Source organism: Xenopus tropicalis, chromosome 2, assembly GCF_000004195.4.
Source record: "Xenopus tropicalis strain Nigerian chromosome 2, UCB_Xtro_10.0, whole genome shotgun sequence".
Lineage (NCBI taxonomy): Eukaryota > Metazoa > Chordata > Amphibia > Anura > Pipidae > Xenopus > Xenopus tropicalis.
The window spans coordinates 125,963,635-125,977,591 of record NC_030678.2 but is presented as its reverse complement, the minus strand read 5'-3'; the positions used below and the strand labels follow the sequence as shown (position 1 = coordinate 125,977,591).

The 13,957-nt window shown below is 36.1% G+C and overlaps 1 protein-coding gene across 5 annotated transcripts in view; it reads left to right on the top strand.

The window, feature by feature from the left end:
• slain1 (SLAIN motif family member 1) overlaps nt 1–13,957 on the top strand; it is a 38,562-nt gene that overhangs the window by 16,456 nt on the left and 8,149 nt on the right. For 3 of the 5 annotated variants that reach the window (XM_012956338.2, XM_012956340.3, XM_012956337.3), the window contains exons 2-5: nt 1,255–1,394; nt 8,732–8,872; nt 11,333–11,482; nt 12,906–13,250. In XM_012956338.2, coding sequence (XP_012811792.1) covers nt 1,255–1,394; nt 8,732–8,872; nt 11,333–11,482; nt 12,906–13,250 — 776 coding nt within the window. The remainder of the gene's footprint in view (nt 1–1,254; nt 1,395–8,731; nt 8,873–11,332; nt 11,483–12,905; nt 13,251–13,957) is intronic. The other 2 variants (NM_001112938.1, XM_012956339.3) reach the window with 1 other exon arrangement.

Here is a 13,957-nt window from a genome sequence, read left to right as displayed (position 1 = left end):
TAAAAACCATTGCAGTTTCACAAAATGTGTATTAAAGGGGGATATATCATGCCAAGAACAAATAATTTTGAATACAGAAAAAAATGTCAAATTTCCAGTAAAAAGGTAATAACTCACCAAAAGTAACGTGGGGACCAGGTGCTCATACCCAGACTTTCAGCTTTAGGAGTAAATTTGAACTTTACATTCATGCTGGTGGCGAAGACTACCGGGTCCCTCCCTAGGGCTAAAGTTGTTTAGGTATGGGACCAGTTATCCACAATGCTTGGGACCTGGGGTTTTCTGGATAAGAGATCTTTCTGAAATTTGTCTCCCCATACTTTAAGTCTTCTAAAAAATCATTTAAGCATTAAATAAACCTAATAGGATTGTTTTGCCACCAGTATGGATTAATTATATCTTAGATGAGATCAAGCAGAAGGGACTGGTTTATTATTACAGAGAAAAAGGAAATCATTTAAAAAATTATTTGCTTAAAGGAAAAGTAACACTAAAAACTTTTAAGTAAAAAATCTATTCTACCCTGCTCCAATAATTGCCCTATCCTGCACACCATTTATTAGTTTGAATGCTTTATTAGCTATACAGAAGGAAGGCTAGGTTCGATCAATCGATCGTCGCATAGTGGATTCTTCCCTGCGTCACCGTATCACCCTATTGCAAATGACCGGAAGCCAAGTTTTAGCAGGTATTTTCTAATAAAGCATTCAGAATAATAAATGGTGTGTAGGATAGGGCAATTATTGGAGCAAAGTAGAATAGATTTTTTACTTAAAAATTTTCAGTGTTACTTTTCCTTTAAGCAAATCATTTTTTTAAATGATTTCCTTTTTCTCTGTAAATAATAAAACAGTCCCTTCTGCTTGATCTCATCTAAGATATATTTAATCCATACTGGTGGCAAAACAATCCTATTAGGTTTATTTAATGCTTAAATGATTTTTTAGAAGACTTAAAGTATGGTGAGACACATTTCCCATAATTCTGAACTTTCTGGGTAACAGGTTTCCAGATAATGGATTCCATATCCATTGCACATATTTTTTGTATTAGGAATTGAGGCACACAGTGACAATCAAAAACTGCATTTTAATAGCGGCTGCAGGTAGAGTCCCTCAAAACTCTGTGTGTGCCACGTCCCCTACATCTCCTTTTGTAGTTCAAATACTGCAGCTCAGCTCATGCTTTGTGCAATAAATCTTACCTTTGTTGATACTACATTCTTGTTTCATGCAAATTATTCCTTATTTTCAGGTTATATGTCTCACCTACAAAGGATCAGAGGACATTTGACTCATCCGTGAGTCCACTGCAGTGGTGTAGGCAAGTTCTGGACCATCCATCGCCTGAGATAGAAGCAGCTAAGCGATCCCTGTGCTTCAGACTAGAGCAAGGTGAGCAAGAGAGATGGATTCTACATTTTCTATAAACACTTTTCTTTTAGTACTATGATCCTCAAATACAGTACAGTATGTATATTTTTTCTGCAGACACTGAGGCTGTACCCTCTATACCTGCTTCCTCTGGCCGCACCGCTCTGCAAGTGGCAGGTGATTTTGTTGCTGATTCAGTGCAGAGGGCTATATGCTCTGCTGTTATTCTCCCTGTATTCCTTATCTAAGTGACTGTTCACAGCTAAAAAGTGCTATAATTTTCAGAAACTCTTGTCGTAAACTGTTGTAATCTGAAAATGCTATAAGTATGACCATGCAGAGCAAATCTGGTAAAATGCAATAGAATATGAAGAATCATCCTTGATGAGCAGATAAACTGCACTGAAATATCTATAATATCTTCACATTTTTTGCGTGTACTAAGCACAAAGCCCGTACAATGACATTTTGTTTTGCAGTAGACTTTCCATAAGCTCATTGTGAATACATTTCCATACAGGAAATGGCATTTCCATTTTATGTACCTGTTCACGTTATTATTTCTCACTAGCAGGAAATTAATAGATATTATTTAAACATTTGTTCAGAGGCTGAAATAAAGTGAAATGCCATAAAGCTAACATTCCTGCAGAAGGAAAGTTCAGAGGTTTATATTTTTTACTTTGCAGAAACATATAAATCCCTATACCTTGAAAAATGATTGTTGAAATGTATGCATGTATATATGTATATATATATATATATATACACCTGTATGTGTATATATATATATATATATATATGGATCATAGGAAGCCGGCACTCACGTAAAATCGATGTCATTCGCCTGGGTGCAGATACCACAAGGAAACGATTTGTAGTTAAAGTTCAGGAACCGCTCACACAGGTCTTATGTAAGTTGAAATAAATTTATTGAAGGTGAACAAACGACTTTGTTCACCTTCAATAAATTTATTTCAACTTACATAAGACCTGTGTGAGCGGTTCCTGAACTTTAACTATATATATATATATATACTGTACATATAATGAATTCAGAGTTCTGTGTGTATTTTCTTAGCAGATTGAACCATTTTTCTGTCCAAATGGCCACTAAACTTGCTGTTTTGTAATCGTGTCAGTCAGATGGTCCAAAGAAAGTATCTGTATTATGAGAATTCCTCAACCTTGGGTTGACTTCACCTAACATAACTGCAAGGACAAGCATAGAATGACAGAATAGATCTTTATTGATAGGAGCTGCCCGAACACCAAGGGGTGATTTATCAACATTCTAATTTGAATGTTTGCTGTGATTCGACTTATTTCGAGTTATTTAAATTTGATGGTTTTTAATACATAAGCAAACATTCTAGTCTGGTAAAATTTCAAGTTTGTTCAAATTGAAAAAAAATTGAGATTTTGATAATTAACCTTATCTGAGTTAAGAAAGGTCTCGGAGAACAGGAGAAATGGGTTGTGTGAGGTGGGAGGTTGGAAGGCCTGAGTGGGAATGATATAGTATTCCCCTGTGTATTTGAGTTCAGTTAAGCTTCCTGGGGTTATGGTTCTGGGTGACCAGCCAGTGCAAGGTTTATCCTGCTTTCACTTGCCCACCTGACAACAGTGGAACTATGGTGACTGGCATAGCAAGACAACTGGCCTGTGTCAGACAAACATTGCTGTAGGGATGGCTATTAGTATTATCATCTAGTCTGTAATTTTTCTTTTTTTTCCACAGCTAATAATGCTGTGGCCTTTCACCTCCAACCTTATGGGAAGGGGTGATTTGGGGTTAAGAGCAGGGCCTCCTCTGCCATGAGGCAAGGTGAGAACCATTTATACTTAAACATACCTAAGGATTCTCAATGGCCAGTCAAAAGGGGGCCAAAGTAAATGGGACACAGCCCCCAGATTTAAAGGGCAAATCAAGCAAATATATCCTATTGTATCCCAGACTCAACACAAAAATTAAAAAGAAAAATCACATTTTTTATTATTCAAAAAACATACAAACCCCACAAAATGCCGATCTGTGAGAACCATGCCTAAAGAGGCAGTGAGTGGCTAGTTACCAGAGGTGGCAAAAATCCGCTTTTGGTAAATTTTAGAGCCACATTTTCATTTTTTTAAATGAAAATTTGTCTCAGCTAGGGCAGAGAACGCAATAGCACTCTCTGCACTAGCGATGTGACCCCCTCTGGACACGCTCCAACGCTAAAGTTGTAAGCGCGAAGCAGAAGAGAAGGGGCGGCATCGGGGCTCAGGTGGCAGCAGCTCCAGGATCACCACTGGTTAAGGATAATACATCTCCTTTGTTTAAACTTGTGAGATATTTTAGATTAGATTTTGCCTTTTTTTAAAACTTTACTATATTTTAGCTTTTCTGTATTTCTTTTCAAGTAAAACAGAATGCATGTGCAGGCTTCATACTGTCTTTCTTATTTGCTGTGTTATGAACAGGCAGGTATGCCCCAGTGTCAGGGAAGAGCTTGAAGAACAGCTGAGATTTGCTTCACTGGGTCGTGTCTTTATGATGTCTCTTATCTTCCAGGATTCACCTGATTAGTCTGGTGCTTCCTTTAATCTCCCTGCTCTTGTTTCTGTCTGGCTCAAGCTGGCACAGACCCCATCATTTATTCTCTAGGGTTATGGCTTGTTTCCTTTGCAGAATTTATGAGATTCTGCAGTGACTTCAATGCCATTTACTGGGTCATAGTATGTGCCTTTAAATCCTTTATCTCTCTGTTTTGACAATTCTAAATGAATCAAACACTATACAGATAAAATAAATGATGCCCAATATAATGCACCAATTTAATACAAAAACATAATTATTGAATAAAATAATCTGCCTCCTTTTTCTGATATCGTGGTGTTTGAACAGGGATGGGTTTTTAGACTATACCCATGACAGGTTCAGCTTTTCTCCCTGAGGAACCAGTAGGGAAGAAAACCTTTTAAATAAACAGCAGCCTTAATTAATTATGGACATATGAAGACACTGATATTTAAAGAGACAGTCTACACCTAAAAACACATTTGAACAAAAAAACCCTTCCCTTCTCTAAGCAGTAGCCTTTGGGCAGCTAATTATCAGCGGTTTCTTTAGTAAAGTAGAGTAATCTCGTCTAACTAACTCTTAGGGGCTGATTTACTAAGACACGAATTCAAATCCGAATTGGAAAAATTCCGATTGGAAAACGAACATTTTGCGAATTGTTCGTATTTTTTGTGATTTTTTTCGCCGCCTTTAAGACTTTTCGGAAATTATCGCGACTTTTTCGTTACTAATACGATTTGCGCGAAAAAACTCGAGTTTTTCGTAGCCATTACGACTTGCGCGAAAAAGCGCGAGTTTTTCGTAACCATTCCGAAAGTTGCGCAAAATCTGACGATTTTTTCGTAGCGTTAAAACTTGCGCGAGTTTTAACTCTACGTAAAAATCGCGACTTTTCGCGCAAGTTTTAACGCTACGAAAAAAATCGCCAGATTTTGCGCAACTTTCGGAATGGCTACGAAAAACTCACGGTTTTTCACGCAAATCGTATTGGTAACGAAAAAGTCGCGATAATTTCCGAAAAAATCGCAAAATACCGATCATTACGAAAAAAACGCAATCGGACGCATTCGGCCCGTTCGTGGGTTAGTAAATGTGCCCCTAAGTCTTAGGGACAATAGGCCTCATTTTAAAATCCATGGTTAACATTTAAAGTGCCAAAAAACAACCATGCCAATTGCCCCATGGGGTGTACAGTGGTGTAGTTCTTTATGCTCTCACATGGTAATTTAATGATAGGTGCAAAGTTTACCTAGGTTTGGTCACCCATAGCAACCAAGCAGATGTTTGTTTTCAGACAGCTGATTGGTAAATGCTACTTATTACTTACTGACTTATATACTTACTTACAATGGCCTTTAGTTTGTGTTTCTTTAAAGGACACGTAAACCCTACACTTCCCTACCATGTATATAAGTTAGGCATATCTCCCTAACCGAACCACATCATTTTCCACTATGGGGCACAATTTTATTAGTGCTCTTGCCCTTGGGTTCAGGAAAACAGTAAATGATCACTAATATATTCTTTATAATGTTACTGTTTATCTAGCTGTCTATCCACTTATTCTTTATTTCTCTCTCTCTTGTTTGAGGGTACCTGGGCTTAAAATATTGAGGGCTAAATATAGTGGTCCTTCATAGAAATTCTATTTTTCAAAAGGTTTGGCAAAAAAACTTACATTGGTTATTTACCTATTTCACCCATAATGCAGCATCTACTTATAAATAATAATAGTATATTCATAGTATTCAATAGTAAAATGCTCAATAGTAGAAATAAAAAAATGCTATCTCCTTTCTCTTGCAAAGCAGCCACCATGCTTTATGGCATAGCGTCTATATAAAATTCCAACAGAGGTTTTTTACCACAGTTGTTAGCGATCTGGAACCCCTTGTATAAAAGCTAAGGAAGCCAAAGGAAACAAGACCACAGTAGTTATGTTTATAAAATATGGATACATTTATTAACACAAAACTTCACCCCCACCCACTCTCTGACATTAGGCTTAAATAGTAGCACATTCCTCCAGAATGTTAAACTCTATGATATTACATTTTGGAGTGATTTGGCTTTGAAATATTTGGACTCACTTTAAATTAGATAATTGCAAACCTGTTGAACTGGCTTTTGAGATCAAAGGGGAAACAATAATCTGTGTTCAACAAAACCATTTTTATTTAAATTTAATAAAGCTTGTATTTGAATGTGTTCTGCATATTTATTTACTTTAAATATAGAAACTAATTAAAATAAAAATGTTTAATTTTAATACCAGGTATGAGCAACTTTTTTTGAATGATGCAGAATTGTGATAAAATTCACGGTTTCGTGAGTAGATAATTGTTTGTGCGAATCTACATTCGAATTTTGACAAGTAATTTGATTCTCCAATAAAAGAAATTGCAAGAAAAAATGTTCATTGACTCCAATGCATTTGGCACAAAAAAGCCCAATTGACGCTAGAAAAAAACATTTGGTGTGAAAAAAAGCATTTTGTGAATTTTCAGCAATGGGAAACAGGACAGTTTCAATCATCACTACTTACTAACATTATTTCCACCCCCACATTCTCATTGGAATCAGCATTATCATTAACAGTGAAAATGAGCACTTTATAATGTGCCCAACCCTTCCCTTCATCACTACATGTTAATCATGGTTTAGGGAAAACTAATTTTATGATGCAGGGAGCAAAAACAAACAACTTACTATAATGTAGCTGCCTAGAGTGATTTATTGCCTGAATTTCATTTTGCATTATAACATGGAAGTCCTTCAGTAAGAGTATTACAGTCCATGTTCCCTGACGTAGAACCTCTTTCTTACTGTAATTCTTGTGAAGGCTTCTTTCGCTGCTTAAATGGTATCTTATTATCCATGGGTGGACAATACTGAAAGGTTAAGGGGGCTTAAAATCCCCCCAAAAAACCTGTTATCATCTGTCTTGTACCTGTTACAGCATTCTGTTGTGTGAGTGCACAATTCTGGATGTAATGGAGATACTTGGATACATGTATCACCTTGAATAAATCTTTCTATAACTAATAAGTGGCTAAGTTTCATGATTTTCATGATTTGCAATCCCATCACTGTAAGCATGAATGCCTACATTTGTCATCATATTTGGTTTTACATACTGCGCAGTCTTGCTACCCTTTAAACAGGTGAGGCCGCACACCATAGGGGTGGCTGTGTGTGTAGAAAGGCCTTGTCTGAGATGGTACTTTTTTAAAAAATATGTTTTATGTGAAGATGATTTAGAATGTTTTCGTGCGGGCTGGTTGAGAAACTAAAATTGATTTCTGTTATGCAAAGTTGGTGTTTAATGATCACCTATTGGTATGTGCCAGTTTCTGGGAGTCCGCGAGATTATGGAGGTTTTGTTTAAGTGATGTTTCTGAGGGGAATTATAGGCCTGACCATGTCAACAACTTATTCATCTCCAGCACTTCCAAACACCATACTTAGGGATCCCCGAAAGACACAGAATTAAATAATTATTTAATAATTATTGTTACTTATGATTTGTTGTGCCACTGGCTTAATATTCATTTTTTGCTATTTGTCAGAGTTTACAAATGATTGTTTCAACCATTAAGCCATAATTTCAAGAATATCTATGACAGTTAAGGTAAAATGACCCTAAAATTGGGCTGCTGGGAGCAACTATGAGAGCAAATTTTTGGCCTAGAGACATTGCACCAGGATCCCCACAGGGACCTGCCCCAAAGTACAGGAATCTCTGCTTTAAGTAAAAGGGATGGGAAGCAACGCTCTAGGCTCTTAAAAGTGTTGCCTTAATTCCTGTGTGACCTCCATGTGATCTTAGGCAAGTCTCCTAACAAACAAAACTCACAAACGCTTGGATTGTAATTTTAGTAGGGCAGGGACTTGGCTATAACTGAATAGATCTTTTGTGCAGCAAGTAAATATTAACTTATTATCTTATATTACATCAACTTTCATGCAATTATACTGGTTATTCAGATATTTCTGAATATTTAATACAGAGGGTAACCATTTAATCATGTGCTTGTGTTTGAAATTCTAAAACTTACCCTTTGATATTCATACATTTTTAAAGTTTATTTGAAATTATAATCATTAATCCTCTTTAATAGCTGCTCAACCTGAACTTTTTCATCAAGTTGTATGAGTGGCCTGTGGGCTCCTAATATGTTGTTGGTAATCCTATGATTGACAGTTTTTTGTTAATACATAAAGCTAATCTGGATCCATTATAACCAGATTCAGTGAGAAAAAGTTCTCATGGATCACGTGAAAACATATAGATATGATTTCATTCGAGGGGAAAAACTTTTCTCCTAATTAAGTTACTTTTTTTTCTGTAGACATCAATAGAGTTTTCATGTGATAAGCAATGAGACAAGTTTTTCTGAAATGAATTGCATCAAATTGAATCTGTTCATGTGATAAACCTTTTTCTCACTGAACTGAATCTGGCCCAATGTGCCGAAACCATTGATGAACTACACATTTAAACAAAGGAACAAAGTAATTTATAGTGATTCTTTTATCTGTTGGGTGAGTGATAATTACACATATTATTATGCATTTTGTCTCACCGTGTTCTATATTACTGTGCAATTATATCTTTTCAGCAAATGCTGGTAACAAACAGAATAAAATCGGAGGTGATACGTTACGTTTCTTCATAAGTGCCTGAAATCTTTCAAGTTCTTTTATAGAATTTAATTTTAAATTTCCCAAACCATGCACTGTTTTAAGTATAAAACTTAATACTAATGAGTCATTTTTGTTCCCTTACATTTAGCTGGTCGATGGAGGAGTCTCTTTTCCACTCCTGTATCCATGTCTTTTCCTTATAGTCCTGTTGCGAGACTCACTCCATATTGCAACACTCCCAGCGTCCTTAAAAACACAACTAAAGCAATACTAACACCTGAGAAAACAGGTAATCTTTACAGATTATTTATTCCAAAATCATTTTCAGATATTTTATTTTTCTATTTTTTTTCCTCATTTAAATCCTCATAGTGTATGGTGAACTTGGAAGTGATTTTTTCCAGTTTTGTATTTTTTTATTTGCACTTTGCTTTTATATCATTCATTTTGTTCTGTATCTGGAGACGTACAAAGAGTTAATGTGTGTTTTGTAACTATATAATGTTTAATAAATATTCCTTTCTTGGGAATCCTGGGAATGTATCTTATCTAAGAGAACTGATTGGATTTTCATCATAAACTTTGGTTATGAGGACCACAAAAGCTTTAGTTACCACTTTGCGCCCTGCTATGTTGATGTTTCAAAGTGATAACTGTATAATGATGATCACTCTATAATAATGTCTAATGGCAGTACAGTTCTGCTATCACCCTGAAATTGCTTTCTCCACTAGAGGTACGGGCTAATAGAGCATGCACTCTCGGGGAAACAATAGTTTTTATTTTTTTAGCCCCCTACAGTGCTAGGCTGCCCACGCCAAGAGGGATGTAGCTCCCGGTGCAAGCAGCCATGTTGTGGAACAAGCATGCGTATAATGAGTGAGTGCCCCAACTTGCTCATTAGGCACATCCACCACTTCTGTATCACATGCAAGTGCATAATGAGTGGGTGGGGAGTCTCGCTTATTATGTGCACGAGTGCTAAATAACAGGACTTTCGTTAAACATAAGCTACCGTTATTTTGCAGAATAAGTTGTGTAAACCATTACTATGTTGGTAGAAATGGAAGCTGTATTTGTTTGATTTTCAGGGTTTATTTATAAATGTTCAAAATGATATTGCCAGCAGGCGCTGTTCTTTTTTTGTTTTTTTTTATTAGCCCACACCTCTGGTTGGTGAAGCAATTCCATGGTGATAGGTGGACTTTACGACAGTGTACTGTAGCATATGATCAATGCAGTGTTACGTATATCTTTAAAAGAAAATTAATTTCCAATGTCTGTCTGTCTAGCTATCTATTAGACAGATTTTTATTGGGCCTAAGTGTGCGTTTGTTATCCTGTGTTGATGGGACAGGTAGCCCATCCAGCTCCTAAAAATTACAATAACTAACACATCAGCTGAAACATTGATGTTATGTGGTTTTTGTAGCATCTGAATTGCTGAATGTTGCCTATCCTTGGAATTCACTGTTTTATGGGAGTAATAACAATGAGTAATGACAATTTTCTGAGATTGAGGGACTCACAGCAACCAATTATTGATTAGCTGCAGGTAGGACAATGAAAGCAATATTTGCATTGGTTGCCATGAGTTACTTCCCAGGTGCATATTGGCCTAGTGTCTATAAATTAGTATTTCTCAGATGTACTTATGTAAAAGACTACTACAAATGAAGAAATATTTCCTTGAAACCAATTGAATTTAATATTAACACTGGATAACAAAATTAGGTTTGTCATATCACCCATGAATATCTGTTATTTTTGCTATGCCTTTTTGCCATTTTAATTTAAAGGGGACTTGTCACCTTAAGAAATAATTCCAAATCCTTTTTGATCATGTTAGTTCAGCAAAATAAACTTGACTCACACTTCATAAATTATATAAATCTTGTTTCACTCAGTCTTATATGTACATGATTACAGCAAGCTAGCAGCTGCCATTTTGTAAACACTGATATTGAGACAAGCTTTGCATCATCCCAATATCTTGTTTCTGCCCCACAATCTGACACCAGATGCCCATGTACAGGGTACATACATGCAATGACATCTAAGAAGTGCTGAAAGGAAAGTTAAAGCAATTGGCTGAGGCACAGAGGTGGGGCAGGCAATATATGATTGACAGCTCAGATTTTTAAATACATTCATAATAGGTATTGTATGTCTTAATTAAAAAAAAGAATTTGGGTTTCATGTTTTATTTGCAAAGGACTTTTTTTCAGACAGCTTTTTATATGTGGGCGACAGGTCCCTTTGCAATTGTTCTTCATCTTTATTTTTGATTTTGAATTATTTGCCTTCCCCTTATTATTCTTTTTAACTTTTAAATGGGGGTTACTGTCCCCAGCAGCCAAAAATGTATTGCTCTGTGAGGCTACAATTGTATTGTTTGTTTTTTTATTACTTATTCTTCTATTTAGGCCCTCCTCTGTTCATATTCCTGTCTTTCTTTCAAACCAATGCCTGGTTGCTAGGTTAAGTTGGACACTAGCAACCAGATAGCAGTTGAAATTACAAACTGGAGAGCCGCTGAACAAAAAACTCAATGATTAAAAAAACACCAATAATTTAAAAATAAAGAACACTTGCAAATTATCAAGTGATGAGCAGGTTACTGATACAACTACTTTTAATGTACCCCGTTTCCAGATATCAGGGTATCCACACTAGTATAATTTGAGGTTGAAATAAAGGAGTCTCATATATATGTACTTATTGGATTATTCTTATGTTTGGTTTCCAGGTTACACTGTAAAGACTTCCCATCTGAGCCCCCAGTCTTCAGTAGACAGTGAACTGAGTACGTCTGAGCTAGAAGATGATTCCATCTCTATGGGATACAAACTACAAGATCTCACAGATGTTCAGATCATGGCTAGATTACAGGAAGAAAGTAAGATTGCATTTCTAGTGTAGTTTTGTTATTATATTGTCTATTTTTTTTCAAATACATTAACAATACTGGTTTGTCTACAAGTGAGATTAATTTGGATAATATGGATGGTCAAACACAGTACTGTACAGGCACAACATAAAGGTTCGGAAAACTTTGCACATCTTCTCAAAAAAGGTTAACTCCTTGAATTAGTATACATAATTATTTTTCTATTTCCAGTTATAAATAAATTCATCTTTCAAATTTTGACCTTCCCTAAAGATTCAAAACATATTTGTGGGTAAAGTACGTTGTAAAAGGGCCCAGTGGAGCAATATAAGTGTTAATCTAATAAGATAATGTGAACATATTTAATGTATCCACTTAAAATCCTATATAAAAGAGTGTATTTATAGAAACTTATGACTTTGGCATGAATTCACTATAAAGGCATTATGTAGAACAGGGATCCCCACACTTTTTTACCCATGAGCCACATTCAAATGTAAAAAGAGTTGGGGAGCAAAACAAGCATTATAAAAATGGGGGTACTAAATAAGGACTGTAACTGGATAGTTGGTATCCCATATATGGACTGGCAGCCTACAGGAGATAGTTTGTCAGTTTACCTGGTTTTTGTCCAACCAAAACTTGCCTCCAAGCCAGAAATTCAAAAATGAGCACCTTCTCTGAGGTCACTGGGAGCAACATCCAAGGGGTTGGGGAGCAACATGTTGCTCTGAGCCACAGTGTAGCCCACTGATGTAGAATTAGTGTGAATAGGGTCAGAATGTATCAGATGAACATGAGTTCTCTTCTCACATAAAACTTTATTCTTCTCTTCTCACATAAAACCTTATTTTTTTTTAATTTACTGCGTTAGTTTTTATTTATGCACAGAATTTTCCCTGATAGTGTAACAATGCCATATGTTTTCATATTCATACTGTTTTTTTGTTTATTATTGCATTGATTTTTATAAACAAAATACTATAGATAAAGAGCCTGGTTTTATCTGTGCAAGCAACATAGTCCATATCACAAGTCCAATATACACACACAAGGGTCATTCCATCTGGAGCTACTAAAATGTCCACTCCCCCCCCAAAAAAAATGAAATGCATAGAACATCTACACAGTCAAATTTCTTGGATGATAGTGTTTCTTCACCTTTAAATTCCTTGTGTTCAGGACATGTGTTTTTCATAGCAACTGTACTGGGAGCACTGAAGTATTCCTTTATCCAAAGGGCTGATACATGTTCCTTTTAAATACAGCAATCCCAAATGCTTTCCATAAAGAAGTTGGCAGTTATCTTTTGGGAGTATCTAGTCATTCTATAATGTAAACATTATAAGAACATATCTGTTTTGGCAATTACTGGCATTTACTATGACAAAAGCACATTCATTTATACTGGACAATTTCCTATGTATTGCAGGCCTTAGGCAAGACTTTGCAACTACCTCTACCTGCAGTTCAGTATCACGGCCTCGCTCCAGCTTTTCACTGTATTCTGGGAAGAAACTATCATGCTCTAGTGATCAGGATTCAGATCGCTATAGTGTTGAAGAAGATGATGAAGATTTTGATCATTTGCCACCACCTCAGCCTCGACTGAGCCGTTGCTCTCCACTCCAGAGAGGCCTTTCTCATTCTCAGACTTTTTCTAGCATTAGAGATTGCAGGAAGAGTCCAAGCTCCCAATTTTTAAATGGATATCAGCAATATAACTATTCCTCTCAGCCTCAAACAACAGAGCAGTCACAAAGCAGGACAAATGCAGGTAAGGCATTCAATAAAACCCTTTTCTTTGTTTTTTTTTCCAGCACCAGCCATTAGTTTAACTGTTTTGTAGCCCATATGTTATCATTGCAAATAACTCACTCTTCAAACAAAAACTATATTTTTTTAGCTGTAATATTGGTGTGTAGGCAGCCATCTCAGTGCATTCCGGGTCTGAGCCAGCACTACACAAAATAACTGCTTTCAGATAAGCTATTTCCTACTCTATATACTGTCAACAGGAGCCAAATCACATAATACAGGGTTTCTCCTGCCTGGTTCTAGTCTTATGTCTACCACTATGTGGGGCAAGACACCATTTAGCAATGCAAATGATTTCTGAATTCTTTTGATCTTTGCAGTTTTAAAATTTTCCAGCCTTAAGAAAACCTGCATCTTAGAAGGATAAGGGAGTCTGGGTGTCAGAAAGCAATGCCTCTTATTGTATTAAATGTATTTGGGACGAAAGTTCTCACTGTCTTACAAATATATTTGTAATGCCACTACCATCTGTATTTCACTGTATTTTATGTATTTTGAGCATCACTACTTCTGCCCCTCACTAGATAATTAATTTAGAATCTGGAGTTATTGTTCATAGTCAATGTACCATTATTTGCAAGTGCATATTGTCTTTATATATCTCTGTATCCTTTACTGTACAAGTTAACTGAGGCTAATATCACATGGAACAGTTATGGGACAGTG